This window comes from Athene noctua, chromosome 2 (assembly GCF_965140245.1).
Source record: "Athene noctua chromosome 2, bAthNoc1.hap1.1, whole genome shotgun sequence".
In the NCBI taxonomy this organism is placed as follows: Eukaryota; Metazoa; Chordata; class Aves; order Strigiformes; family Strigidae; genus Athene; species Athene noctua.
Genome location: NC_134038.1, coordinates 163280396 through 163307149, shown reverse-complemented (window position 1 = coordinate 163307149; position 26754 = coordinate 163280396). Strand labels below are relative to the sequence as shown.

At 37.7% G+C, this 26754-nt stretch overlaps 1 protein-coding gene across 3 annotated transcripts in view; it reads right to left on the bottom strand.

Annotated features, from left to right (window-relative positions):
* Window positions 1–1993: 1993 nt before the first annotated feature.
* The window catches only part of VPS41 (VPS41 subunit of HOPS complex), a 110588-nt gene continuing 85827 nt past the window's right edge, over window positions 1994–26754 (bottom strand). For 2 of the 3 annotated variants that reach the window (XM_074900924.1, XM_074900926.1), the window contains exons 19-29: window positions 25900–26044; window positions 24641–24682; window positions 24460–24510; window positions 23066–23203; window positions 20093–20147; window positions 18861–19001; window positions 17215–17351; window positions 8532–8631; window positions 7724–7768; window positions 6190–6269; window positions 1995–4622 (exon numbers count right to left, since the gene is read on the bottom strand). In XM_074900924.1, the coding sequence (XP_074757025.1) occupies window positions 4542–4622; window positions 6190–6269; window positions 7724–7768; window positions 8532–8631; window positions 17215–17351; window positions 18861–19001; window positions 20093–20147; window positions 23066–23203; window positions 24460–24510; window positions 24641–24682; window positions 25900–26044 (1015 nt within the window). In that variant the 3' untranslated portion in view covers window positions 1995–4541. Of the gene's footprint in view, window positions 4623–6189; window positions 6270–7723; window positions 7769–8531; window positions 8632–17214; window positions 17352–18860; window positions 19002–20092; window positions 20148–23065; window positions 23204–24459; window positions 24511–24640; window positions 24683–25899; window positions 26045–26754 lie in introns of all 3 variants that reach the window. The other variant, XM_074900927.1, reaches the window with a different exon arrangement.

The window sequence follows — 26754 nt, the reverse complement described above, 5'->3', positions numbered from 1 at the left end:
ATTCCCACTATGACTCATTGACTTCTCCTAGAACATCTCACACATCCTATTCTCTTGTGCGTTTGATGCCTCAGACATTTCAGACGTCCTGTTTTCTGCACAATTTAGTATTTTATTATAGTAAAAGAAAGCACACATTGTCTTGAAGAACAGAAAAACCATCATCTAGGGATTTCTCTAATGCCAAGAGAAAATTAATCTTTCATGGCACAGTGGAGTAAGAAGACAGTCCCGAAAGTATATAATTAAAGAGTCATTCTCTAAATGTGGTACTTCGTTTCTTACAAATCTTGTTTAAATTGTTTTGAGAGTACAGCAATTGATTTAGAGGTAGTATTTGGCAAAGATCTGCTCTTTTCTAGAAAGGAATAGACCCTGATGTTGTGTCTAGCATTTGGAAAACACAGGTAAAAGTTATGCTGCGTGGATATGAAGTCAGAAGCGTACAAGAGAACAGGAGAGAGGGAAAACAGGCTTCTGAGAGATTTTCTTCATTCAGATAATGGTCCTTGTTCAGCATTAGGTAAGAATTTTCTGGCAAGTATTTTTTCAAACTGCTGTCAAATGACACAGGCGGGGACTGGTCCAACCAACTTGAAAAGATGACACTGTATTTTCCAAGGTGACTGAGACATACAATACTTGAATGCTAATTTACATTTCAGAAATGGGAAACCCAATGTGAGAATTTAATTTAAGAAGTTATTTGCAATTCCAGTTCCCTTGAATTGCAATCAGGAACTCTACTCACCAAGAAAAAAAACACTGTGGTAGTGTCCACAACAGCAAAGAGTAAAATGGTGCCTGCTAAAAAGACTCTAGCGGAATAACCGTTAACTTTGAAGTAAAAAGTGATTAAATTTCCTCAGGTGAACACTTGATAAGCCAACCTGTGCAGTCTATATCGAATATTTACAGCCTCTATCCATCCAGGTATCAATCAAAATTCAGAAAAAGATGTTGCAGCATAGTCTCCTACTAAAAATACATTACAAAACAGCAGACAACTGGATATTTCTTGTTCTTTGTTTTATGGTAGTCTTTGACAAATCTTCAGCCAAGTCCTTGGCAGCAACTGTCCAGAAAAACACTTGTTTCAGGTAGGAATATGATGTGGATCTAAAAATGGGATAACAACTCATCTTGTATTTGCTCTGCCTCTGTAACACAAGATCAGTGTCAGACACTGAGCAATTTACCCCTGTTCCAGCACGCAGTATCCTCTGTGTTCAAGGTTTCCCACAGGTGAGCAGCTGTTAGGTGCAGCTATAGCTAGAGAACACACCCAGTATAGAGAATGACTCCTTGAGGTATTAACTGACCCGCTGATTCGTGTGATGCTGGGCAGCAGATTCTCGCCCAGGCATCAAACGCAGCTGATAGAATACACCTCTGAGCTGCCAGAGGAGCTGCCTCAAGCCCTCCGAGACTCAGCTGTAGCAGGAGATGGCAAAAGCCAGTCATGCACCTCTCAACTTGAGACCCAGAAGATCCACAGAGCCTGTCCCAGTCCCTTTCAGACACTGTCTATCAGCCATAAAAAGACCACCCAATAAAAAATTAATTTATTACAAGAGCAACAGGCACCTCCTACTTGCCCCACAAATCACTGGCTAGAGCTTTACTCCCAGCAGGTCCCTTCCATTCCCCACAGGTCTGCTAGGAACAGGTTAACTCTTCCTTTTGAAGAAGTTAACCTTTATCCTGATGCTGTCCCTTTTAACTGAGCTCTGAGCAGGACTAAATACCCTCATGCTCACCAAGCACCACCAGCTCCTCACTTTTTTGGGCCCACCAGAATCTTCAGTGTAGCCCAACATTGCCACGAAGCCTATCACACAGCATCATGGGTCTCAAAATAATAAAACAAAGACAGATGAGAAAAAAATCATCCAAAGACTCATCATAACCAAAATACTTTTGCCTCTTTGATAAGGCAGACCAATGCATTCTTACTTGATCTATCACATATCATTTCAGTTAGCTTTATTGGTCACTACTGGAGAAATCACACAGAACTGGGTGGATCAGTGAAAAAATAGTATTAGCCTTGTTAAGTTTACCTTAAGTTTACATCCACTAGAAGTACACGCACTTTGATAAATGGATTGACATCTTAAACTCTGGTGAAACTGGGTAAATGCTATTCTGTACTTTTCTGAAGGGTTATGCTACTTTATGGCTACTTCTTAGGCAGAACTGTTCTCCAGAAGCAAAGCTCTTGGGTGCTTGAATATTTTAGACTCTAACCTCAGACATCTTCTATGATGTGAAGGTTTCTTAGGAAGAAAAGTGACTCAGTCAGGACTGTACATTTCTTGCTGCATTTTAATGAGCAAATTCAGAATTCAGGAACATAAAAAGGGGAGTCCCTGAAGCCCAAATAAAAGCAGCTTTGGATTTAGAGAAGATTTTGATTAGATTTTCATACAGTGATCTAAAATTACTTGCATACTGCAAAGAATATGCCAGGGTATAATGCAATATGATTGCTGGTGATGGCAGGCAGGCAAACTGAGTCACTGAATGCTCAAATGATTTAGGGAATTTAAGGCCAAGCTGAAGTAAACAATACCATATAACTCTGAGCTACACAGTACTTTGTGGCAAGACTATATAGGAATAATCTGACTTTTTCCTCCCGCAAGCTGTGATCTTATGGCACTGCACACTGCATTCTTAGGGTGCAACACAGAAAAGCTGCTTAGAGCTACTGAGGAAGAGGTTTTTAATGAAGTTTCTAAACTTGTCTACAGGCATGCAATAGCTCAAATATCAGGGTAAAATCACCTTTGAGCTCACTGCAGCATTTCGTTTACTAGGAAGCAAAGCAGCATTCCTGATCAGTGTAGTAAAGAATGGATAAATGAACAATATACCTGAGAATGTGTACTAGCCACCAAAAATGAACTGCTGCAGAGCCAGGCAGTAATTCTTACCGGTGAAGCTTGACATATGCAGACTATGCTCGTCACTACAAAGCTCCTCTCCTCCTGTTATTTAATCTACTGCATGTCCATAAATAATCTTCACCATTTTTTCTTTTTTCCTCAGCTGCCTGTATTATCACAATAAAATATGATTGCTATGTTTTTAAGAGATCTATCCTTTTAATGACAACTTTGCCTCTGTAACCATGCAGAGTAAATCCTAGCATTTCTAATACACTTAAAATTTTATTCTGGTATTATACAGATCTACACAGTGGACAACAGAAATCACTCTTCAGATTGCTAGACCAGTTCAGCCAGCTGCCCAGGGGATATCAAGAGAGTACAATGAATTTACATAAACTAGAAATCCAGGTTTCTACAATATAAATTATTTTAAGGCATACCCACATGGGAGTAAGGCACAGAAGAACTTAGAGGTGTTATATTTTCCAGTTGTACAGATCCACTGCAGTATCACTATACCATTGTTTCATAACTTAGGACGTTAACTACTTGTTTAAACCTCACAATTTGATGGCAAAACAATGTATCAAACTCCAGTTATTAAAAAGGGGGAAAATATCTTGGGGGTTCTGAAAAATGACTTTTCTTAGGGAAAACATGCTTATATTAATTTAATCAGAGAACATTATAAAGAGATTACGTTACTGTGAAGACATTTTGAAAGATCACCTCCTTTGGATCAAGAAAACAGAACACTTGAAATTAAAAATAAATGTTTTTTGTTAACATCCAGATAGACTTATTTAATTTAGCTATTAAATTGCTAAGACCAAAAGAAACTCCTAGAGATCTTATCTTTGAAAGGTCAAATGTGTTTTTTTTTTCCCCTGTACTTAAATGAAATCATATGCTACAGCCACACTTATAAGCGTAAAGACCTACTGCTAACATTTAAAAATAAAGTTTCTGGATGAGTTTAACATGCAAAAAGCACACCTCAAACTACTGCACTGTGAAGATCACTTGAGAAAATAACCAGTTTATAAGAAACTATGAATGTGTAACCACACAACCAAGGCAATTTGCCAATGTGTGGAATTAACAGTTAATGAATTTGTTAATTTAACGTATGAGTCAGCCCACAGCCAGCTTCAAGTCCTGAAGCAGTTCCACTGAAAACAGTCGGACTCCTATGGGTCTCATGTTAAACAGTTCTCTAACAGACAAAGTCAGGACTAAAGTAGTTTGGTGAGCTGATATCACAGCAATTCATGTTTCTTTCAATATCTTAGCATGAGCCCAATATGGCTCCAAACTGTAAAGCACATTAACTGATAGCAAGCATGAATCTCCAAACTGGTTTTTTTTGTCTTCACATTTTATTTCTATTTTCTCTTCTAGAGTTAAGTAACGAGCTGAGCAAAGGAACGGTGACATACGAACTGCGTAAATACTTAATAGGGAAAGATTTTCACATTTTCTCTTCCCCGAAAATGTTCAGTAAGCTGGATAACTTTACAGAAACCAGTTTTAAATCACAATCAGAATTATATACAGAAATAATGACTTAACAGAAACTACAGTGGCTCTGCATGGTCCTAACAGATTTGGTGTCACAGACTGGCATGGAGAACTAGGGGACTGTTATTTCTTCATCTCCAGGATTGCGCTTCCTGGGCCTCGGTGTTTGGCGCTGCATATGTTGCAGAACTGGACAGAAGATACCTAGAAATTGAAAAGAAAACAAGAATCTCTTAGAGAAACGTATCCACATTAGAATGTGGGAAGATGAATGAGAAGTGCTAATGCCTTTCTCAACATTCCCGTTCACAGTCAGGCTGTACCTATCAACGTATTCATGGACAGGTGTAGGAAGGCAATATAGGAGGAAAAACTACAGCAGGCTGCTCTGGAGTCAGAGGGCAGTACACCTCACCACTGACTCCAGGGTCATTGCTACCACCCTCCAGGAGAGCAAGGTAAAATTTTCCCCACAACAAAAATGAATAATAGAGTCAATGGTATCACTGATTATCTTCATAGATAAAGGAGAGAGTAAGTCACTTGGTCAGTTCCACTGACCACTGGATGTCTTAGTCACAGCTCTGTCTTTGGGTAGTGCTCCCCAGATTTCCAGCAGCTGAGAATATGGCCTGAATACTGTCCCTTTGATATCAAATATATGTTTCATGTTATTCCTGCGTGTAGCTCTGTGCAATGCTTCATGCATGCAATACTTTTCATCAGAATGTCACCAGTAACCAAATATCAGTAACACAGCTGATTACCTAAGGCCAAGAAATACTATGGCAGTGGAGAATTTGGCCCAGATATATGCAGATACCTGTGTATTTATAAGTACTATAGAATATATATAAAGTAATATGCATGTCATTTAGAAATCCCATCTGGAAAGTTAACTGTCCCAGAAAACTGAGAACGCTAGATAAATTTTAGATTATTTCTCAAATAATAAAATTTGTGGTAAATATTGCTTGAATAAATATTTACTAGTTGTTGGACTTTCTCATGCAAATGATCTAATTCATTAAGATTTTCATAACATATTTAAGTATACATGCTGTACCTTATTGGCTAAAAGCACTTTGCTTGGTTACTTGCAGATTAAGCAATTCACCAAAGTTATTTTTTCAACAGGTGTTCATTCCCAGAGACAGATACAGAATCAGAAGAGCCTAAATTCCATCTTCTTTGTGATTCTGTTACTATTCTGATGCTTTCACTAGTTATATCTAGAAGTTACCTTTTTGGTTTGTTTTTATAGAAAAAAAAAAAAAAATCCCTGATGAAGAAAAACATGTTCTGAGCATAAAGATGATTACAAAGATATTTAAATATTCACTCTGAAATGAGTGATTTTTTTTCTTCCAGGTCAGAATCATTTAATACGGTTCACTTGAGAAAACATCTTTACTCTTGTCTTTATTGAAACATACTTAAAGTGAGAGCTGCAACATAAAAGAATTAATAAAAAATAAAACAGGTTGTATTCCCTTTTCTCAAAGCTGCATTACACATTCAGATTGAAAAAAGTGACAAAATACTTCTCAGACAGCAGAAATTTCCTTCTAAATTGGATGAACTTTAGTTGCAGAGGCCCTGAACGAACTTTCCTTAGTCATATACTACTATGGGGTATCATCACAAATAATTACTGTAATCATATTATAATTCTTGATAAACCTATGCCCTTCTCCACAGTTAACAGAAGGTAATAATTTGTCCTTTTATTTTTGGCAAATATCTCAGAGAGATTAAGCTAATTCCTTACTGTGTTAGACATCGGGAGGCACTCTTTGTGAAACATATGTCTACAGTGGAACACTACCACGTTGAAGGACTTGGATGCATCTGGGAAAGAGTAAAGTAAATTAATTACAACAGAGCAATTAAACAAATGATTCAATGGCTTATATCAGTATAAGTCCACATCGTATTATACGCATAGGAACATCAAGTAACATGTCTCAAATTAATTTCCAAATTATTCTGGTTCATTTACAGAAACCATGGAGAGCGATGGTCTCAGATAATGTGTCCCAGTGATGGAGTTACAAGACAATTTTATTCTGTGGCTTAAATGCGGTATACGTTTTCACCAGAAGTTTTTCATGCCAATATGTGCTACATGCTAAGTTTGGGGAGGGAGAAGAGTAAGCTGCCATTTTGAAGAAAAGTTAGCAAAAAAATTCTTGCGCTAGTGCAGGAAGAACCAGAACATTAAGCAGTCCTAGCGCCTACACTGCAGGGTATGATCCTGAAATTTGGCAAGAAGTTTCCTAAGTGCATGATGTGCCTTTCAATTCCCACAGGAATATTTAGTCCAATTAGAAGCCTATGTAAAACATCCACATATCCAAAGAATAACCATCTCGCTCATCAGCATCATCCACATTTGATTCCTTGGCTCCCATTCTCTCGACACACACATCTCAAGGCACCAGCACATTCAGCTCTGCCAGGTTTTCTACCACCATGTGACTGCTGTGGTCTGTATGTTAGTGCATGTGATCTTAGTGTAGTTGGTTTTATTTATTTATTTAAGTGGAAAATGGTAGAAATCAGATTAAAAAAATGATTCTATTGGGCTACACACACTCTGGAAAAAAAAAAAAAAAAAAAAAGGTCCATACATATACTTTTGTCTTGCGTATTTTTGTTTGAAGATGCCATGACAGATATTCTCCTAGTAAAACTACTTCTTAAGATGTTCAACAACTCTACTGGTATTTCTGAAATACAGTTGCCTTTCAGAATGTAGGCCTTCAAAATAACATCCTGAAGTTCTAGTTTCACAACTAATTTTAGAAGATGTTTTAAAGCTACAGTCTGCTGTAAGTTGTTTTAAATACGACAGCAGTGACTGAAGCCAAGAGTTTTCCACCACTCAGACAAAAAGTATATTCTATAAAACTTTATAATCTACAAGTTCAGTCTACATGGTTCAGAGCTGGACAAGAATTGGTGGCAACATCTTAGTTTTGTGGTTCTAATAATCTAAGAATATGTATGTTAATGGAATTAGAAGTTTCCTTGCATTCTATATATTTCAAAACAGAAAATAAGGAAGTCAAAGATGAATAAGAAAGAAATCTGGGTTTACTGCAATAAAAAAAGTTCGAATTAAACTCCACTCCTACATCAGAATTCATAAGAAATTTTTGCACAGGAGACTGAAATTTATACAGTGATTACCAAGGAAGACTACTACACATTTCTATGAATAAAAGCAAGCCGTAGTTCCTCAAAAAAACCCCGAACAAAACCACCAGAAAACCCCTTTCTCTTCTAGAAAAACATCCTACCTGAAGGAAGTATTGGAGACAGGCATGATTCGCAGATATTCTCCTCTGGAAAAACAAAACAAACCAAACTTGCAACATCTTTGTTAAACTCCATGTTTACATTTTTTATAAAGCAAGCACAAACATACTGCTATTACAGAAATGGAGCTTGGTCTTAAACTATTTACTTAAGATGTTTAACAGAATCTATTAAAACTTGAAGAGCGATACTGGAGCAGCATTTCTATTAACAGCATGAGAATTTTGATGATGGCAGAACTGCAGGAGTGAGGCTGTACAGGATCAGTGCTGTAGAGGCAAAAGGCAAACTGAAAAAAAAGAGCATAGCATGGGTGCCCGATATCTGCAGCATAAGCTCTGATCCTCTGTCCTTCTGTCAGCTTTTGCCTCTTGGTATCAACTCTCAGCTGGTGTGAATTACAGCGCTGCTCACATGCATCAATAGCACCTTGCAAAATATTTTCAACTATTTCTGAAAACTATCTGGTAGCTTTTGATTTGGTCGCAGATGATTATCATCTGAGTATCTCGTGTTAGAACTGAACAGCATTTTTCATCTTCATAGACAAACTGCAGGACACAATACATTACTGGCTACACAGAGACGGATCAAGAGAAAAAGCTGCATGCTGGGTCTTGTAGTTTGAGATATGAGTAGTTCCTTTGCAAAGGGGAAACAATCTAGAAACGAGGTACAAAACTCAGGCTTTTGGGCAGCTTCCAAAGCGGACAGTCATGTGGCTTCCATATATAAACCCAGTAAAAGAATTCAAAACCTTCAGAGTCACCATGTTTCCTCTGTACCCACCGTCTACTAGAACACCTTTCATCTGAGTTCGATGCATTTTCTTCAATAAAGAAAGAGAATCAGCAACAAGTATCTTTTTGCAGCCTTCCCGCAGCAAGATCTGTTGGTGCAAAGAACACAAAATACAGTGGTTGATGAATAGATGGGTATTTCAACTATCTTGGCAAGTCTCCACTGGATTTCTGCTGCCAAAGAGAGTTCAAGGAATGTTTAAGACTTTTCAAACTATTATAAAGGAGGGAAAGGAGTAACCACCCATTACCGTTACCTCTACCTAAATGAAAACCCCACATTATAAAACAACCAACCAACCTGCACCCCCACCCCCCCCAAACTTCACAAACATACTATTGTCAAAAATTATTATAATCTTCCTGTAAGCTTGTCTTAATAAAATACTATGGAGAGGGATTTTTACAGTGCCCCTCACAACTGCTTTCCAAACCATTTCACTACTTCTTCCACCCATATCTTTCCCATCTTCTTTAGGAAAGGCATTTGATAATCATAAACCCTTTGTGACCACAGCAATTCAACATTTATTTTGTTCAAATATATTTCCTGTTGAGGTGTCATTTATTAAACAGTATTAAATGTCCATAAAACCAACCAAAGGTCCAGAGTTTGTTCCTCTGTAGCAGAAGTCTCAACTCATTTTCTACTTATTTAATATTTTTCACTAGATTGACATGTCATTGCCTGGCAATGTTGTGAAACACAAAAAGAAATCAAGGACAACAAAATTATACGGAGCCTTATTTCACAATACTTAATGAAGCAAGCATGAAAAGATGAGAAACCCAAATAAGTCTTGTGGAATTTTTCTTCCTTCTCCTAAATTGATGTTTGGAAATTTGTTTTCCAAGACAACAATTCCTCTGAAAAGTGCTTTCAAAAGAGGCTCACAGTCAATTCTAAGCTGAACAACCCTACCAAAAAAGTGGTATAAAAAGGCAATGTTCATTCTTTTCTCCTGGTTATTTGCATTACAGGAGACATTGAACGTTCTAAAATAGCCCAAGATACAGCTAATGTAGATACCAAAGAAGAAGTATAATAATAGATTTTTACAGCCAGGTGAACACTGTCCCAAACCCTGTCTTCTCACATACACATTGTGAAGTAGTAAGGACACACTGCCAAGAATGACATGCAGTTAAGTCTGCTAATCTGAAATACATTAAAAAATTAGAATTGTGTAACACTAAGCATTTCAAACCGGGCATCTCAGTGGGTAAATGACATTCTCCAGTACCGGACACATTGAGCTATAAAACATTTCAGAGCACCAGAAACTGAATGCAGCTCTACAAGACAAACACTCAGAAAATTAATCATTTTTAGCTGCGATAATTTCAGGAACTATCTAAGTATGTCTTTCCCTTCCAACTTCATCCAAGGGCAGAAGAGAATATTAAATTTTGTTTTAAATACAGAAAAATGTCACTAGCTCTGAAAAAACTACTAGAAACTTTTCGCAAGAGCAATAGAATGCTACTATCTTACAGAATGAGAACTTTCCTGGTTCAAAATATTCTCAATTATCAAATTATATCCCAAAGACAGGTAAATAACTTGGAGCGGATGAGGTCTGGGCTACATACTGGAGTCTTTGCTAGCAGCACTGAGCATAAGCAGATGAAAAATCCCATGTTTAAGTAAAAGGAGCAAAGCAAGCATGTTAAATGAGAGGGGTGGAACAGAGATAAATGGGAAGAAGGGAGCATGATTTACTATTTTTTTACTTAAAATACAGTGTGCCAACGGGAAAACTTAATTTAAAAAAAGAAAAATAAAGAGGGAAACAGTAAACATCATTAGGTCACTGGAAAACCTCAATACTGTTTGATGCCTTAAAAATCAGAAGTAACAGCAATGTCTTATAAGACACATGTGCCATCTTTCCCCCATTATTTAAACTCTGCTAAGATTTTTCCATATCACATTCAATGACTTGTCAGACCTTATATTGCTAGAAATGGAATACAGAAGGCAGCTATTGTTATATAATAATCACAGTGAAGAATGTAAAATGTCAAATCTCAAGGTAATAAATCTCAACACTTCTGCAGGAACACATTCGAAGAGCTCAAAGATGAGATGGATAATTTAAGAGAAGTAGAAGAGGGGATTTGGAGGTGAGACAGAGGGAGAAAGAATATTTGAATTAACTTCTTCACATTAAAAGATGGGGAGAAGTATGTAACTGTGCACCCTAAGATTAGGCTAAACTAGCTAGAAGTGACATCAGGCATAAGTCTGTAATGAAACCACTTTTTGAGGAGAAGAAATAGGACACGGAGAGGATGAAAATGAACTACTTTTTTTTTTTTTTTAAACCCTTTAAAAGCACATCATTGCAAGTGCAAGCAGGACAGCACCTACAAAAAGAAGTTTTAGGCAGATATAATGCTTTTTACCAAATTAACAAAGACTGCTGAAACCAAACCAGTTATTGCAAAAAAAAGAATCTTAGTTCATTTTCTGACTGTATTAGGGAAGATGCTACTGCATAATTAAAATCAGAAGCCATCAAACCTCCTATTTAATTAAAAAAGTCCCGATTTACAAATGCCTCACATTATCTTTAAAGGAAAACACTGCAGTATGCAGTTAATTTAAAAGGGTATACTCAAAGCTCTGGGGATAAATTCATGCCTTGATTCAGCTTAGCACTCAAACGACTTGTTTAAGTCCAAGTTTCTTGAGGCCAATTAACCAAACTCTTCCAAACAGCATCAGGACCACAATTAAAAGCACAATATTTTTAGTCTTTACAACCAAAAGGCAGATGTCTTGTGCAAGCTGACCCCTGCCCTTAGTGCCTCCAACGTATCCAGAACAGCAGCCTACGTTCAGGATCAAAACCTAACAATTTTTCCAGGTGCTGTTTCAAGCAACGTTCATCAGATTATCATCAGGGTCTAGTAGTTTGTAAATTCTGTAACGGATGGATAGATGTGAATTCTATGAACGGATGAAACTCTCTTACTCATCAGTTACTGCAGGTTCAATCAAAGTGCAACCTAGTACTAGTCAACATTTGAGTAAAATGGCTAATTCACAAAATCTGGAGGTGCTGCATCTAAAGAAACTGGGTTTATATTTTAAAACTAGGGGGGAAAAGTCTTAGAATACTAACATCTTTTGAAGTTTTCATCTAACAACTGTCGTACAAAGGGTGAGAAATTAGGCACTGCTTTCTGAAATTTCTTCCAAAACCACAAGCATTTCCTGAATTTCACTCAGGTATAGACATCTATTTTATACATTTGGAAAGTTTAATGGGCTTACAACTAACTCACAAGTGCATAAATAACAGGATTTTTCTATCAGCCTTCTCTGTGAGATGTGTGATACAATGCTTTAGAAACCTGAAGCATGATTGCATGGCTTATTTTAAGAAAGGCTCCTCCATTCCTCCTTCATAATTTAAGATCACTGTGTAATCAGATACCACAGACTTAAACACAAGTGAACATTTCACATTCATTTTCAATTTAATTTCCAGGGAAATAAATATAAAAGGCAAATACAAAGTTCAATAGTACATTTGAGAAACAAGGTCTTTGTTAAGATCTAACTGTTGTACGACTGATGAGTTTCAGTCCAAAGAAGTCATGTAAAAGCAACATCAGTAGCACTGGTTTCACTGGAAAAAAATAATAGTTTGAATTTATATTTTGCATAGCAATACTAGTAGTAAATGCTGATTTTGCTACAATTTTCAAATACAAGCATTACTGCCCTAATTGTATTGGCTAAGGAGTTTTTAAAAATAATTGCACTGGTAAATTTCTAATGGGAACAGAGGTTCTGTATGAGTCTCAGAGAAGCAACCTCTATGTGTGGAAACAGAATTAAAGTTACACTGACAACAACTTTTCAACTGTAAGGAGATAAAGTTGAATTTTGTTTCTGTGTCTTTGAAAACACTTCTAAACGCAAGTAATAAAGATAAAAAATATTCAACTTTTGTCAGGGTATCAAGCTGACTTGACTCAATTTGTTTAGCTTGCCACAGATTTGAATGTTATTTAGTTATGTTGAAACTGTTGACAGAAGAATGGTGATTTATTTGCCATTAAATAAAAAGTGTGCTAGCAATGTGTCATTTCTAATAAATAAGCAGGTTTCTCCTTAAGACAACACATCTTCAGTTTATAAATTCAAAGGAAGTAGTCTGTGATCTATTCTATCTATAAATTTATGGCACCAAAGAACTAGATTTCAGGAGTCAGATATAAAGTATAATAAAAAAGTTTTAGACTACACTTTACTTGATAAATATTACTTCTAAAATTCAGACTATACCTTTTTTCTTTGTTGCCTATGTCTTCATAACTTTGTTGTCTATGAATGTTACTGTATATAAACAGTAAAATCAGTATTCATCACTACAACAAATCAGTGTCACTCTTATGTACTATGGTTTTAATACAATAACTCAGATAATGACGAAAAGAAAACATTACAATAAATGATCCTCAGGAGGGAAAAAACAAACAAACAAAAATAATCACTTGGAGTTTTAATCCCAAATCAGAAAAACACTTAAACGAGAACTTAAATCTTTTCCTGTTTAATAGAATACTTAAGAGTGTGCTCAGTTTTGAGTTCATGGCAGAACTACATTTCCTGAAGTCGGAAAATAAAAATGGGTATTCTTGAATAATAAGGCAGCTTAATAGTTCCCTACTTGTAAAGCAGAGCTGCAAGGCCAGAGCTAAAGCAAATTAGTAGTACTTAGGTGAAGTTGTAGCATAAAACCAAAGTCTCACGTGATCTACATTTTATTTTTACTCAACAGAACATCTAATTCTATATTAGTGCCATGTTTGGTTGGTTGGTAGTGAACAGATGTTAACTCCTTTTCAAAGGTGTAAGCTAACCACATTGGAGCTGAGGTGAACTTAATAGTACAGAACAGTTGCAGCGGTTCATCTAACGGGTGGTAACTTGTTAAAGTGAAGCAATCAGTCTGCAATATGCCAGCATTAGTAAAAAATTACTCAGGGAAGATTCCAGATTTTAAAAAACTTACAACAAATTTTGTTGCATTAGCAGACTTCCTTGTTGGATTCTCTAATGTACACTGTAAGCCACATATGGCATGCTTTGGCAGCCACTCAATTTGATTCACTTAGTTTTGCTGGGATGTAAATAATTGCTTTCAAAAAGACAAAGTCTGTCAAAGGCACTGCTTTTAGAATCTACCCATATTTCAAATCACATCTAATGTAAAGTTTACTGCTGTGGAAATTTAGGAGACCCTGGCACAGGTTGCCCAGAGCAGCTGAGGCTGCCCCCTCCCTGGCAGGGTTCAAGGTCAGGTTGGACGGGGCTTTGGGCAACCTGGGCTAGTGGAAGGTGTCCCTGCCCATGGCAGGGGGGTTGGGACTAGATGGCCTTTAAGGTCCATTCCAACACAAACCATTCCGTGATTAACAGGAACTTCGCATCTGCATACTTACGAAATAATCTTATCAGGGCTTGCAAAAGGAGGCCACCATTAAATAATATAATGACACAGCTGTAATACCTTTTGGAGAGACAACATTGTGAAAAGATCAGCATAATTTTCATGTTAGGCAGTGACTTGCAAACCAAGCAACAGGTTCTAACTTCACCTGCATGTTTCCTTTGTGGATCTTGGCACAAGATTTTCTTTTTTGCCTTTGAAAATGGGAACAACAAAAAAACTTAGGGGCATACAGAGCTTGAAATCCAAATAGATGAAATTACAGGAAGTCCTACACAATGAAATTTGGATTTCTGTATGAGTTCAAAATGTCTGACACATTATGTGATACAAATCAGGAAGTTTTGAGCAAAATCCAAAGAGCCAGGCCAGAATAGAGGATATGGACTTCTCACCATGAACAACATGATGCGAAGGCGTGACCAGGCATCCTACAAATGCACCAAAGAATACCTTTAAAACAACTACTGAGGTAGCAGTAGTAATGAAAGGGAAAAACTGCTTTCAGCAATGAGAGGCTGCTTAGACATTTAGCTGATGTCCCAGCCATGTCCTGAAGCACATGCTGAATGCAGAAACAGTCCTGCTATAAAAAATTGAGCTTGCCAATCTAAGGCTACTTAAGTGAGTGTGCAAGAGCTGTGATTGCATCTTTACATTTCAGTGTAGACACACCATCTGTTCATAAACAGTGAACTTTTCATTGCCTGTAATGCTTCTGGAACAGTCTTATTTTAAGCTATAGCTCACAGTTTTCTAAAGAAAAATAGTCTCCACCCCTCCCTTTTTTTAATATATGGTTTTGCTATCATACGAGCACGCTAAGCACGAATTACATTAAGCTTCCCTAATTTCTATTATTCCTATGAGGTCTAAATTTTAGCCCTAGAGCTATCTGAATCTACTTCAAGATTAATTAATTTGAAATCTGTGAAGCATTTCAATGCTAACAGGAAATAATTTTAGATATCACTCCGAAGGTTAAATACATCCTTTTAATCCCTAAGTAATTTTGTTAAAAGGTATTTGAAGACAAAATGATTCTTCGCTCCCCAAAATGTGACCAAAGGATGCCATTGGCTTTGTCTGAAGCCAGGCAATATACTTTACATATGTGTAAAGCTGCAGCTATGCACACAGCAGTTTCTCAGTCTGCCTGCAGACACACCAAAAATTACATTTTGATTTCAAAAGAATGTCAAAACAGGAGTATCAGCAGTAGAAGCAGAAGAGTACTGGCAGCAGCAAGATTAACATGCAACTCTTTGAATGCAGCATGGTATTTAGCTAGTACTGTTGTGGAAGGAGATTAGTATCTCATGAAGTCAATTAAAAACTGGAAGTAATGTTACAACACGCATTATATGCAAACGTGTGTCTGTTTATCTGGGGTAGGTCCTTGCACTTAACAACTGTCAGGAGAATAAAACACGTAAAATGTTTCTTTGAAACAGTGAAAGACATAATCTAAAGCCCATATAATAATAAAATAATGGAAAAGACTTGAAAAGGCTTAAACTCTTCCTTTTTAAAAGGCCTTCTGATGTTGAAGGCTCTAGCAGATATAGGCTTTATTTGGCCTGATAAGAGACCAGCCGTGACCTTTCTGAAAACCATCAAGTCCATCTATTTGCTAGAGATGTCCAAAGACTAATAGCAGAATCACAGAATCATTCAGGTTGGAAAAGACCCTTGGTATCAGAGTCCAACCATCAGCCCTACTCTAGAAAGTTCTCCCCTACACCACAGCCCCCAGCATCTCATCCAAATGACCCTTAAACCCCTCCAGGGATGGTGACTCCAACCCCTCCCTGGGCAGCCTCTTCCACTCTCTGACCACTCTTTCTGGAAAATTTTTTTTTCCTAATGTCCAGTCTAAACCTCCCCTGTTGCACTTTAAAGCCATTCCCTCTTGTTCTATCACTCATGACCTGTGAGAAGAGACCAGCACCAGCCTCTCTACAGTGTCCTTTCAGGGAGCTGTAGAGAGTGATGAGGTCTGCCCTCAACCTTCTCCTCACACTTAACAGTCCCAGCAACTTCAATCACTCCTCACAGGATTTGTTCTCCAGGGCCTTCACCAGCTTCGTTGACCTCATCTGCGCTTGTTCGAGCACCTTGAGATCTCTCTCATATTAAGGTGCCAAAACTGGACACAATACTCCACGTGTGTCTTCACCAGTGCAGAGTACAGGGGGGACTATCACTTCCCTACTTCTGCTGGTCACACTATTTCTAATACAAGCCACGATGCCATTGGCTTTCCTGACCACCTGGGCACACAGTCGGCTCATGCTCAGTTGCTTGTCAGTTAGAACCCCCAGATCCTTTTCTTCCAGAGAGCAGATAGGAAACAAAGTTTTATGAGGTTCAGAAAATTGGAAGTTTCAGCTGCTTAACTGGGCTATATTTTCTTGAACTCTGCATAGTCACACCATAGGCATTCAAACTGCTCTATATCCTTACATCATTCAGTAGAAAGGTGCAGAGCAGCATCACAGAGAACTCAAGTCTGGGCCTCCTTTGCTTGCAGAGAGATTTGAAGTATGCAATGCAACACTTTGTTGTCACTTTCAGGAACACTGAAGCGTATACTTCTTCTAAGTTCTTACAAACATGCATCAGAACCAGACATGTAGAGAACTGCACATATCTGTTTAATTATGTTGGGATAGAGACACCCATAATCCAATGAACAGTCCTTTGTTTAAATGCATAGATGTCAACATATTCTGCACAACAGACATGAATGTGGTTTTAAAAGTTCATCTTCCTTTAGTTAGTATGACACAACATATGACTCTAATATCTGGTGAATGTTTTAGTGAGTGCATGTTCTGTTCTGCCTCCTCATATATGAAACAGAATAACTATTGGTCATGAGACTTTCCAATACTGGATAGCCAGGCAGTATAAAACAGTCTGAATCACCCAAGATCCTTCCAGTTCTACTTACCCGCCAGGCTTAAGACAGCATGGGAGAGATTTAGAAGTGCTAGAAGCCATCAAGAGAAGAGACTATTCACCTTGACAAATTTCTATCCTTTTTGTCATAGTTTTGTACTAACCCACAGCGTCAATGACAGATGTCTGAACAAAAGGAACAAACCTTCATGATAGCCGTTTCTTGTTCTGTTCAGTGGCAAACCAGTTTGGCTATCTCTCTGAAAATGAGCATCACAGAAAGAATGTAACACTTACCTGCAAGTTGTAGTCCTGAAGAATCTTCACTAGTGAGTCTCTCAAATTAGGAATCTCCATGCCTTCCTTAATGCGGTGGATTAAAAGAATGGGATCAACATGTGTTCCAATATTGTTCAACAGACCAGTAATAAAAGCTGTGGAAAGCATGAGGCAAAGAAATTAAGAAAAAAAAAAAATCCAGCAAAATACCTGATTAAAAGATGCTTTGGTGACAAGCTACAGGCTTTAGCTGATACTATGACAGTTCTCTACTAAGGGATAACACTAAGCCTCTTTTACATAGCCTTCATATGTTTCTTGCAGCTGTATGTACTTGAATACAAGGTTTTGGGGAAGAGAGGATGATAGAGTTTGATGATTCACAGATCTAGGGTACTCAGAAAAGGGGTACAGAGTACCCAGCACAAACCCACAAGTAAATAATGCATTTCAATTCAATAAAAAGGGCACTCAAGCGAACAGAACCAGAAAATTAACTCCATTCACAGTTCCAGGGTTTAAAACCAAATTTTCAGGCTTTAACCTAACTCCAACATGTTTCTAAACATTGGTGAGAGTGACACAAAAATAAGTCTTTTGCTTTTTGAAGTGCACCTGGCTAAACAAAACACTAGAAGGATGAACCTCAAGGCTGTGCTTTTTCTTCAACCCCCAAAGCTGAAGAATATCACTGGAGTTGCTCTATACATGGGCAGATAGAACTGAGAGAATTCTACATGCTTTGAATCTCTTTTGCTCTGAAGATGTCACTAACTGTAGCATCACTTTTAGTGACGGACTGCATTTAAGTATGGGTAACTTGAGAATGCCATTCTGCTAAAGGATTTTGGTAACAGATTTTGGTTGCTTCTTTCTGTCAAAATTAGCAGCCAAGGGTTGAAAAGATATGTATTCTGACACTAATTCTACAGGACATTCAATCCTTCAGAAAAGAGATCCCAAGAGAGAGTTTAAAGCCTTGATTTAAAGCCTCAGAAGAGGTTACAAAACTAATGGAGTAGATAATTAAAACAATACTGTTTTCTCAGTCCTATGAACTCCTCTGAACCTGCCTCCTGAACAAAACTGATGTTGCTTACAAGATTCTGACAGTTTCCGATTCCATCTGAACTTTAAACTTGAGTAGCTATTCATATCATGGATGAAAGGCAAAATGCACTCATTATTACAGATCTTATGTTTGTGCCACAAAACCAAAACAAAATAGTTATTCTACTGAGGGGCAGAAAGGTGTAGGCTCTTCACTTCAGTATTTCAAAGGGAAGCAGCTGCAATAAACACACTCCACAACATCCTCATCAAGCCTGCAGACTGTGTTTTGAGGCTGTCTAAAAATAAAGCCTCATTCTGCCCAGTTAAAAGCACCATTGTCCCCTTGATTTGTCATTAAGGCTGTAACTATGCAGCGCTTAGTCAAATGTTAATTCCTCAAGTACTCATGCTGTAGCATGACCACATGTTGCCTTACTGAAAGTTTTTATGCCCAGTAGGACAGCTACGTTGTGCCCTACAAACCAGAACACCTCCCTGGCCATTCATAAACACCTTCTCTAACACGCACATGGGTAATTCAATCTTTGAATTGCAATAGCATTCCACAAAAAAATACACACACAGGGCTTTTGAGAAACTATCACTCTTACGTGGTTTGTCGATAGAATATAAGATGAGGTCTTCCCAAAGTTCTCCATCATCTTGTTCCTTGGCAAATTCAATAGCTTTATCTACATCTTGCAATTCTTCCATTATCATCTTTAAGGCACTGCGGCTATTACCCATTCTGCCTACAAGGAAAAAATAAGTAAAGAGATTATAAATCCTAAATGCTTATCAATGCTCAGTGCTTTAAGAAGCTCTTTCAATATGAATTTTATGAGTGTGAAGTTGCCTCAGACTAATTCAACCAACCCCAAATCTAATGTAATCTGATGTAGGAATGCATATCTGAATAAGTGCTTGGGGCACTTTGCTGTATTGGGACCTGGAGCCTTTCTTAAGGGTGTGTTGGGTCATATTAGGGGTTCTGAACTGCAGCAACATCTAATGCAAGGGGAAGTGTGTGTACGTGTATGCATGTAAACTATAACATGAAATGCCTCCTTCAAGAGCCCACACAGGCAGTCCTAATTTGCAGTAAGTATAGCACAGCTTATAACCACGAAAAATGAGAGAAGGGAAGAGGAAGAAGTAGTAGGAAGGCTGAATTCTTTAAATAAATACATGAGTAAATTCTACTTTGCTCTCAAAAGGTCCACAAAACATTCTACTAAAACAAAGATTGATTAAAAAACCGCTTTCCGTTCTGTTCATGACTAATGCATAACATACTAATACATACACTAATCATAGTCTTACAATGCCTCCCATTCAGAGGTAGATTCCTTGGCCTGCTGGAGGAGTTAATTTACAATTAATTTTCTTTAAAAAAGAAAAGAAAAAAGGCATCAAGCCAATCTTCCAAATCAGCAAAGATAATACTAAGCTTCTGTTTTCAGAATAAAACATTTGTTTTATTTCTCCCCTCTCTGCAAACTATTACTCTTGTCTTGGAGAATGTCTCAAAAATACTCCCCCCCGCTACCTGTTCCCCATAGCCCCCCAACACCTCCAAAACCCCAGAAAAACACCAAATCAGAAACACAGTAACACTATATATAGAGTTAAGATATGATATGAATAATCCAGTGCTTTGTTTTGGTTTATTTTTGTTTGTTTGTTTGTTTTTATGTTATTTGGTTATACTGACTGAGGACTAAATACCAACTTTGTCTCTGGGAAAGCACGTTAAACGATATTAGACAATACATCTTTGCATCATAAACTTTATGACAAGATTAAAAGCATGTTGTAATTTATCACACTGAGTGTTACTTACTCAGAAGATAGACTGTCTCTTCTACAAAGTTCCTCTGTTGGCAGATCTCAAGAGCCTTGAATTTAAGGGAAGGGAGGAGGGAAAGAGAATACAGGGAACAATGTAACATGACATTTTATTGGTCACAAATGCTGCAAGAGGCTTAAAGATATTTTTCCATGAACTTGCATTACTTATTTTGACAGGAATACAGCTCCCTTCATATGTGTGTACTGTCAGGTTCTCTGGCATTAATTAAGAAGAGAAACTCCATGGCAGTTTTAAAAATTTTTCTTAAAAAAGATCAAATATATCTGGGGACAGGATAGCTATTTCAGTTTGGATTATGCCAGTCGCTACCTTTAAATGTACTGACAACTTCTTTCTTCTGCTTCCAAAAGTTGGTTAATCCAAAAGCATTAATGTGATCTGCTGTCAAGACTTTCTTCCTGTGGGTGGACTTATGAGGTCTCTAGTGATGGAGGTCTCCTTGGAGGCCTCTAGTGATGGAGGTCTCCTTGACATTCATTCACACAAGACTACAGTTCTCCTCTGGGTAACCAGAATGGTGCTGGTAGGTAGAGAGTACCCCCTAAATTTTGTACCAGTGACCTCCAAGACAACAACACAAAAATAATTTAGTGCAAATATGAAAGATACAAGGAAGAAGCATTTCTTGTAAATTTGGTTTAAAGACCTGAGGACTAAATACCATAAGCAGTTACAGAATCTGTGTGTAGCTGAAAAACACTCAGCACAATTTCAAAAATTACCAAACTAATCACCAACAAGTTTTTAGTAACAGAAAACTGGCAGAGCTGGTATGCCATAAGTGATGTCATGTCTGTTTTCAATTTGGAAGCAGAAAGCAAACTCAAGATTCATGGCACTCCTGTGAAGACAAGTGTTCACCAATAAAGAATTTCATACTTGGAAATCCAAACTATAAATGCGTAAGATACAGCTGCAGCTAAAGTTGTAGGTAGGAATTAACTTTTCCTTCCATTCTCAAATGATTTCAGATGGGTTACTATGAAGAACAGAGATATGGACAATGAATTCTGGGGTAGGGGTAAGTGAATTACCCACCAAATACTTCAGAGAAATGAAGGTACGAATAATACTCTAAGTTATAAACACTGCTGACAGCCCTTTTTCTCCCTCCACTTTGAAGTTAACCTACAAAGTACCAGGTATTCAGTACTCTGGATGCTGCACGTTTCTTGACTGGCATGCTCCCTCTAGAGGTAAACACGGAACATTCAAACTTATTTTTCAGTTCAGTTTATAAAATATTTGCTAAACAGCACTTAAATAAAAGTGGTTTACTTTTAAGGAACAAGAATTACCTCTTCCTGCTGGGTTTATAATTTCTTTAAATCGATAATAAGCGTGGATTTGTTCAAGTATTATGGCTTTTTGCAATTTATACACTGCACTGGAATTTGCTTAACAGGAACTGAAAACATTGGTAACTGGGAAATTCTTGGTTCCCTTTTTATTTCCTTAAAACAAAGATATGTAAGTAGCAAAAAGTGTTACTATATGATATGTATGGTAAGAAGTATAATTACAGAATTAGCACTGACAGTATTTAACTAAGTTTTATACGGTGTTGGTATCCTTCCTCTCTTCCTTAGCTTCTTACTGAAATGTATTAATATTTTAACGTAAGGTTGGAATGACACTTTTTCTAACATCCTTTTCTCTCACTTCAGTGATCATTGCACCACACCTTCCAAAGGTTCACAAGTTTCTGACATATTTTTCTTGCTCACAGCAAAGCAGTGCCAGCAATGTGCTCGCATTGTTTATTGACAGCATTTTTCTGCACCACCCATCACCAAAGACAGGTGGCTGGATCTGCAAAAACTAAAACTAATTTGCACCAAAAGGACAAAAAAACCCCATGCAGGTAAGGTTTTATACATAAAACCATGACCACACAAATAATACATAAGGCAAAGACTAAGAGGGAATCAAAAAGTTAAAAACAAGTAAGCCAACGTTGTAGACAAAAGTCTCTGGCTGGAAACCTCTCAAACTCATTGCTTAAAAAGATCACTGAGACAACGTAATTTCGTGTGACAGTTTCAACAAAGACCTGCAATCCTAACAACATGTTTTCCAGTGCTTCCTGCTGTTGCACAGTAAAGTTGACAGAAGCATGCAAAACTAGAGAAGTACCAGGAACAATACTAGTTCTCGTTAGAACGTCAGCCACGTAAAATGTAATATTCAACATTAGATTTGAAACTACTGCACTGGTGTCATCATTACAGCTGCATACAGAGAGGCATCCTTTCACAATGGCTGCTCTGCTAGGCCATTAACAGCAACAAATACAAATAATAATGCACTAACCCAACTACAGAGGAAAACTTAAAATTTCCATTCAATTCACTTTAATTCAAGCAGGGGATAAAAACCCAAGATTGCCCTTAACTTTATTTATTTATTTGTCAAGGAAGGAAAATGTAAAAAGGTTAAAGAAGGTGGAAACATGGCACTCTGTAAAACCCCAAGTCTACTAGTGGAAGGACAAAGACAAAATACTTTTAGCTCTGCTAGTTCAGTGACTGTTATATTGTGTATATTATATGAAAGCAACTTAGGACCTTAGAATACAAAGCTAGAAAAGCTCTAACACTGACTAGTCCTAGATGTGGCAAAATTATTATTGCTTTCTTGCAACCACAACCTGCTGTTCAGTCAGGCCAGGCACTAATGAATAGATACACTGCAGGTACACATCATGTGTGAATTCAGAACTTCTGCATTTAAAATCCCCGCTGATTCCTGCCATGTGAGCTGAGAGGGGAAGGTCTTGCTGTCAGTCAGCCCTGCGAACCAAACTTCTGCAGGTGATGGACACAAACGCGAAGGATCCCTCCTTCTGGCAGTAGAGGGCAGTACCAGACACAGTTACAAATGCACACCACTATAAGCTACAGACAAAGATCGAGGACCTGTGTTCAGATTTCAGGGGCTTACCTTCTCTAGCGGACAGTGCGTGCTGTCTCTGAGAAAGGGGAGTAAGTTTGGACGATCGTATTCAGCATAAAGACTGATCTGCTTCTCATGATATCGTTGGCCTTTGTGGTGGTCTCTTTTGAAAAGTTTGTGCAAATACTAGGAATCAAAACCAGAGAACCAGAAGTCAAAACCACTTCTACAATATTATTCATTCTCCACTAATAAAAAACTTCTCCTGATTTCCTCAGGAATGTGCTAACACATACTAAAAGGCACAGAGATTAAATCCTGTTACAAAGGACTATATTTTTCTGAAGTACCCTCATCACAGCAATCTCCAAACCCAGATCTGTAAAACAGGTTTTCAGACAATTAAGTAACTGTCCTTTAACCTTCAAGGAAACTACCGGATTTTGAATTTTAGGGAAAACTTTGGAGGAATACGTCAAATTAAACATTTTGGTTATCTAGATGTACTTGACCATTACAGATAACTACAGATCAAATTTTTACCACATGAAATGTTTTAACCAAAACAGCTTGAGTTATAGATACTGTGGCAAAGCTCCTTCCTCCCTAGATGAGCACAGAAAAGCCTTGAGAATAATCACGAGGGTCACTTTCGTTCCAAGGAAACAGGCTTCACACTTCGGAACTGATGCATCCCTTCCATAAACTGACAGTCAGTCAGTCATCTTTGCAAAGCTCTTGGGCTGCGGATTGCACACTTCATACAGCTGCTTCCCATAATCAGATCTCTAACACATAAACCTGTTCTCCACCAGATCAATGCCCCAAGCCCCACCTGTAAGCAACAGCAAGTTAAACTTCCCCACCTAATACAGCCCAAGTCCATGGTTACACGTTACGTATTCCTCTGACAGCATGCTCAAACCAAAGGTGCTTTTGGAATAGCAATGTGGAGCCACAGCCCTACAGTGCTGTTGTAATTGTGCCCAAACAAGAACAATCCTGCAGCATATAGAAGTTACAGTTCTAGAAAGACAAGCAGTTCACTGGTCTCTGTGGGTCAGCAAAATGTGCTTCAGAGTTGCACCCACCATCCAACCCCATTTTTGTGTAGGAAAAGAGAAAGGATACAAGCAAGAAGCAATTGACCGGAGAAGACAAGTATCTGCAATGCCATAAGGAGTGTTTCATGGTATGTTAACAAGTAAGCAGTATGTTATAAAGTTCTCACAGGTATACACATTTTAAAATTATGTTAATAGTATAAAAATGCTATAGCCATGTTAAAAAATGGATTAGAAAAGTAGCCACTTTGGTGCTGATGATGTATGACATTTCAGCGTCATGTGCACTTTGACAGGATCACCACATCTGTAAAAGATATGCCCAGCAAAGGGTTTATTCAGCTCAACTTGAAACCAAAAGAATACAGAAATATTTACCACATGCTGTAGCTCAGGCCTGTTTTCTAATTCTTCAACGACTCTGTCAATCTGAAAGAAAACAAGTAAAACCCAATAGATTAGCAAATGTGTGATGAACATCACATTTTACAGGACTGAAAGAAGGACGGGTAACACAAGCAAGCGCTGGACTGCCATGCCATGACCTTGTTATACTCACGGAAATTTTATCTTCGTTATCCAAAAGCATGTCTACTGCTTTCTACAGTAAAGAAAGAGAACCCAGTTGAGAAACAGGTACAGACATTTTCCGCTCAGTCTATATATTATTACACTTGTTCACTGATGGGTATCAGATGGATATTGCAGACCTACTCTTTTCAGCAACAGTAATTCAGAGAGCTGTTTGAATAACATCAGCATTCCCCGACAGCACAGCACTGCAGGAGAACATAGCGTGTATCCTTCCAGAATAGTTCTCCTAAATTTCCACACTAATTGCAATCAATACTGTGCACTTAAATTGCAGGTGAAGTATGCCCATTGAATCATGGGCCACAGAAGGCTACTACCAAATGTGCAGAAACACTATTTGTCCCGTTGCAAAAGGGAACTGCAGGGTGATGGCTCTATAAGAAACACATGACTCAACTTGCTTTCCAACTGGATTCCTCCAAACTGTCTGCACACTAATACAAGACCATCCATGTAAGCAGAGTGGCTACCAGGATTCCAGTTCTGCTTCCTCTTACAAGAGCAAACTTTGCTTCACATTCAAAAAATACAAAACCACAGATCCCTAATATGATTTACTTAAGAAAAATTATACTATTTTTTTTCCCCAGGTAGTTTAGAATGGGCATGCCAAAGATTATCATCTTTCGTACAGATGGTTCCATATTTTATCTCCAGTGTTTAAACAACCACTAAACTGAAAAAAGAGCAGATCTACTTGGTTTCCCCTCAAGGATCATACCAAAACTCATTTGCTGAGGTTTTATAGTCAGCTAGGAATAAAGAAGATTGAATTCAGCACAAAATGCACACTTCTTGATTTTTGGAATTTAGGTTAATAACCTTGCAAACTTTGAGAAGCAGATTAATTGACTGCAGTGAAAGAAAAGTCGCAAGTACATTTAACACATGCCTCACTGCCTCCTTTCTTTGGCTTATTAATAGCATTATTTGGTTAGAAATGCAGAAGGAATATTGTGAAAGTCTACTTGAGAATCACAACAATGATCTTGGATCTGGCACTGTTTTCACTCTGAGTGATACTCAAATGGAAATACAAAGGAAAAACTCATCCTTGGGTCAATTATTTTGCGGTCTAGGCAAACATCATCTTCCTTACCTCTGAATGTATCCAGACACAGCAAACTCACTCTCTGCCTCAACACTATCTTTAGCTCATTTATTTTTAATCTGTTAAAATATCTTTAGTGGAAAGTGAATACAAAATCATTAAGATCACCATACCTCTGAATCAAAATCCATGAGTAGAACAATTTTGTCTCTGATAGAACTGAAAAGATTGTGCTTGTGGATCAACTGGAAGACATCTTTGTGCCTCAGAGTTAGGTAAATTTCTAGAGCTCTGCCGTAGCGCTGGTCATAAGTATATCTGATAAAAAATAATGTTATAACACACATGATCTTACATATCTAAGTGTAGGAAAATCATTATTCTAGGATGTAAAGCTTGTTAGGATGGTACTTGATGTGATAAGTATCTAAATAGTTGCTGTGATTAATTTTTGTTTAAGGAAAATAAAGCACTGGGCAACATTAATTTCAACTCTGTTTATACTAGCCACCACATCTGTGTTCTGACTTGTGGTTCTCTACATTTTCATCTTCCCATTTTCAAACCACAGGGGAAGTCACATAAAACACTAGCTCTTCTATTTTTGGAAACTAATTGGAACTCTCTTCAGAGCTAAAAACATTGTCTTAAAACTTTGGGACAGACCGTAACACAGCAATAGACAGTAGCTCTGCTTTCTTCAAAGAATGAAAAGAACTTAACATGGGAATCAGGCTGAGGAAACCAAAGAGCTTTATCCCTGTATGAAGTAGCCTAGAGCCAGATCAGTTCTGGCACATTTTCCAGTCACATATTTCCAGCCACACAGTAAAACTAAATTTACTACTTTTGAAATAGTGGGGAAAAAATACCATTTTATTTTCCTGTGGGTAATTCTGAAATGCACACTTCACAAAAGAAGTTTCCTCTTACAGCATAAAGAGGAATGCTAGCTATTTGCTTTAGAAAAAGGAGTAGCAAATCCAATCTTACACTAAACTCTTTGCTTGCATACTCAGTGTATACTT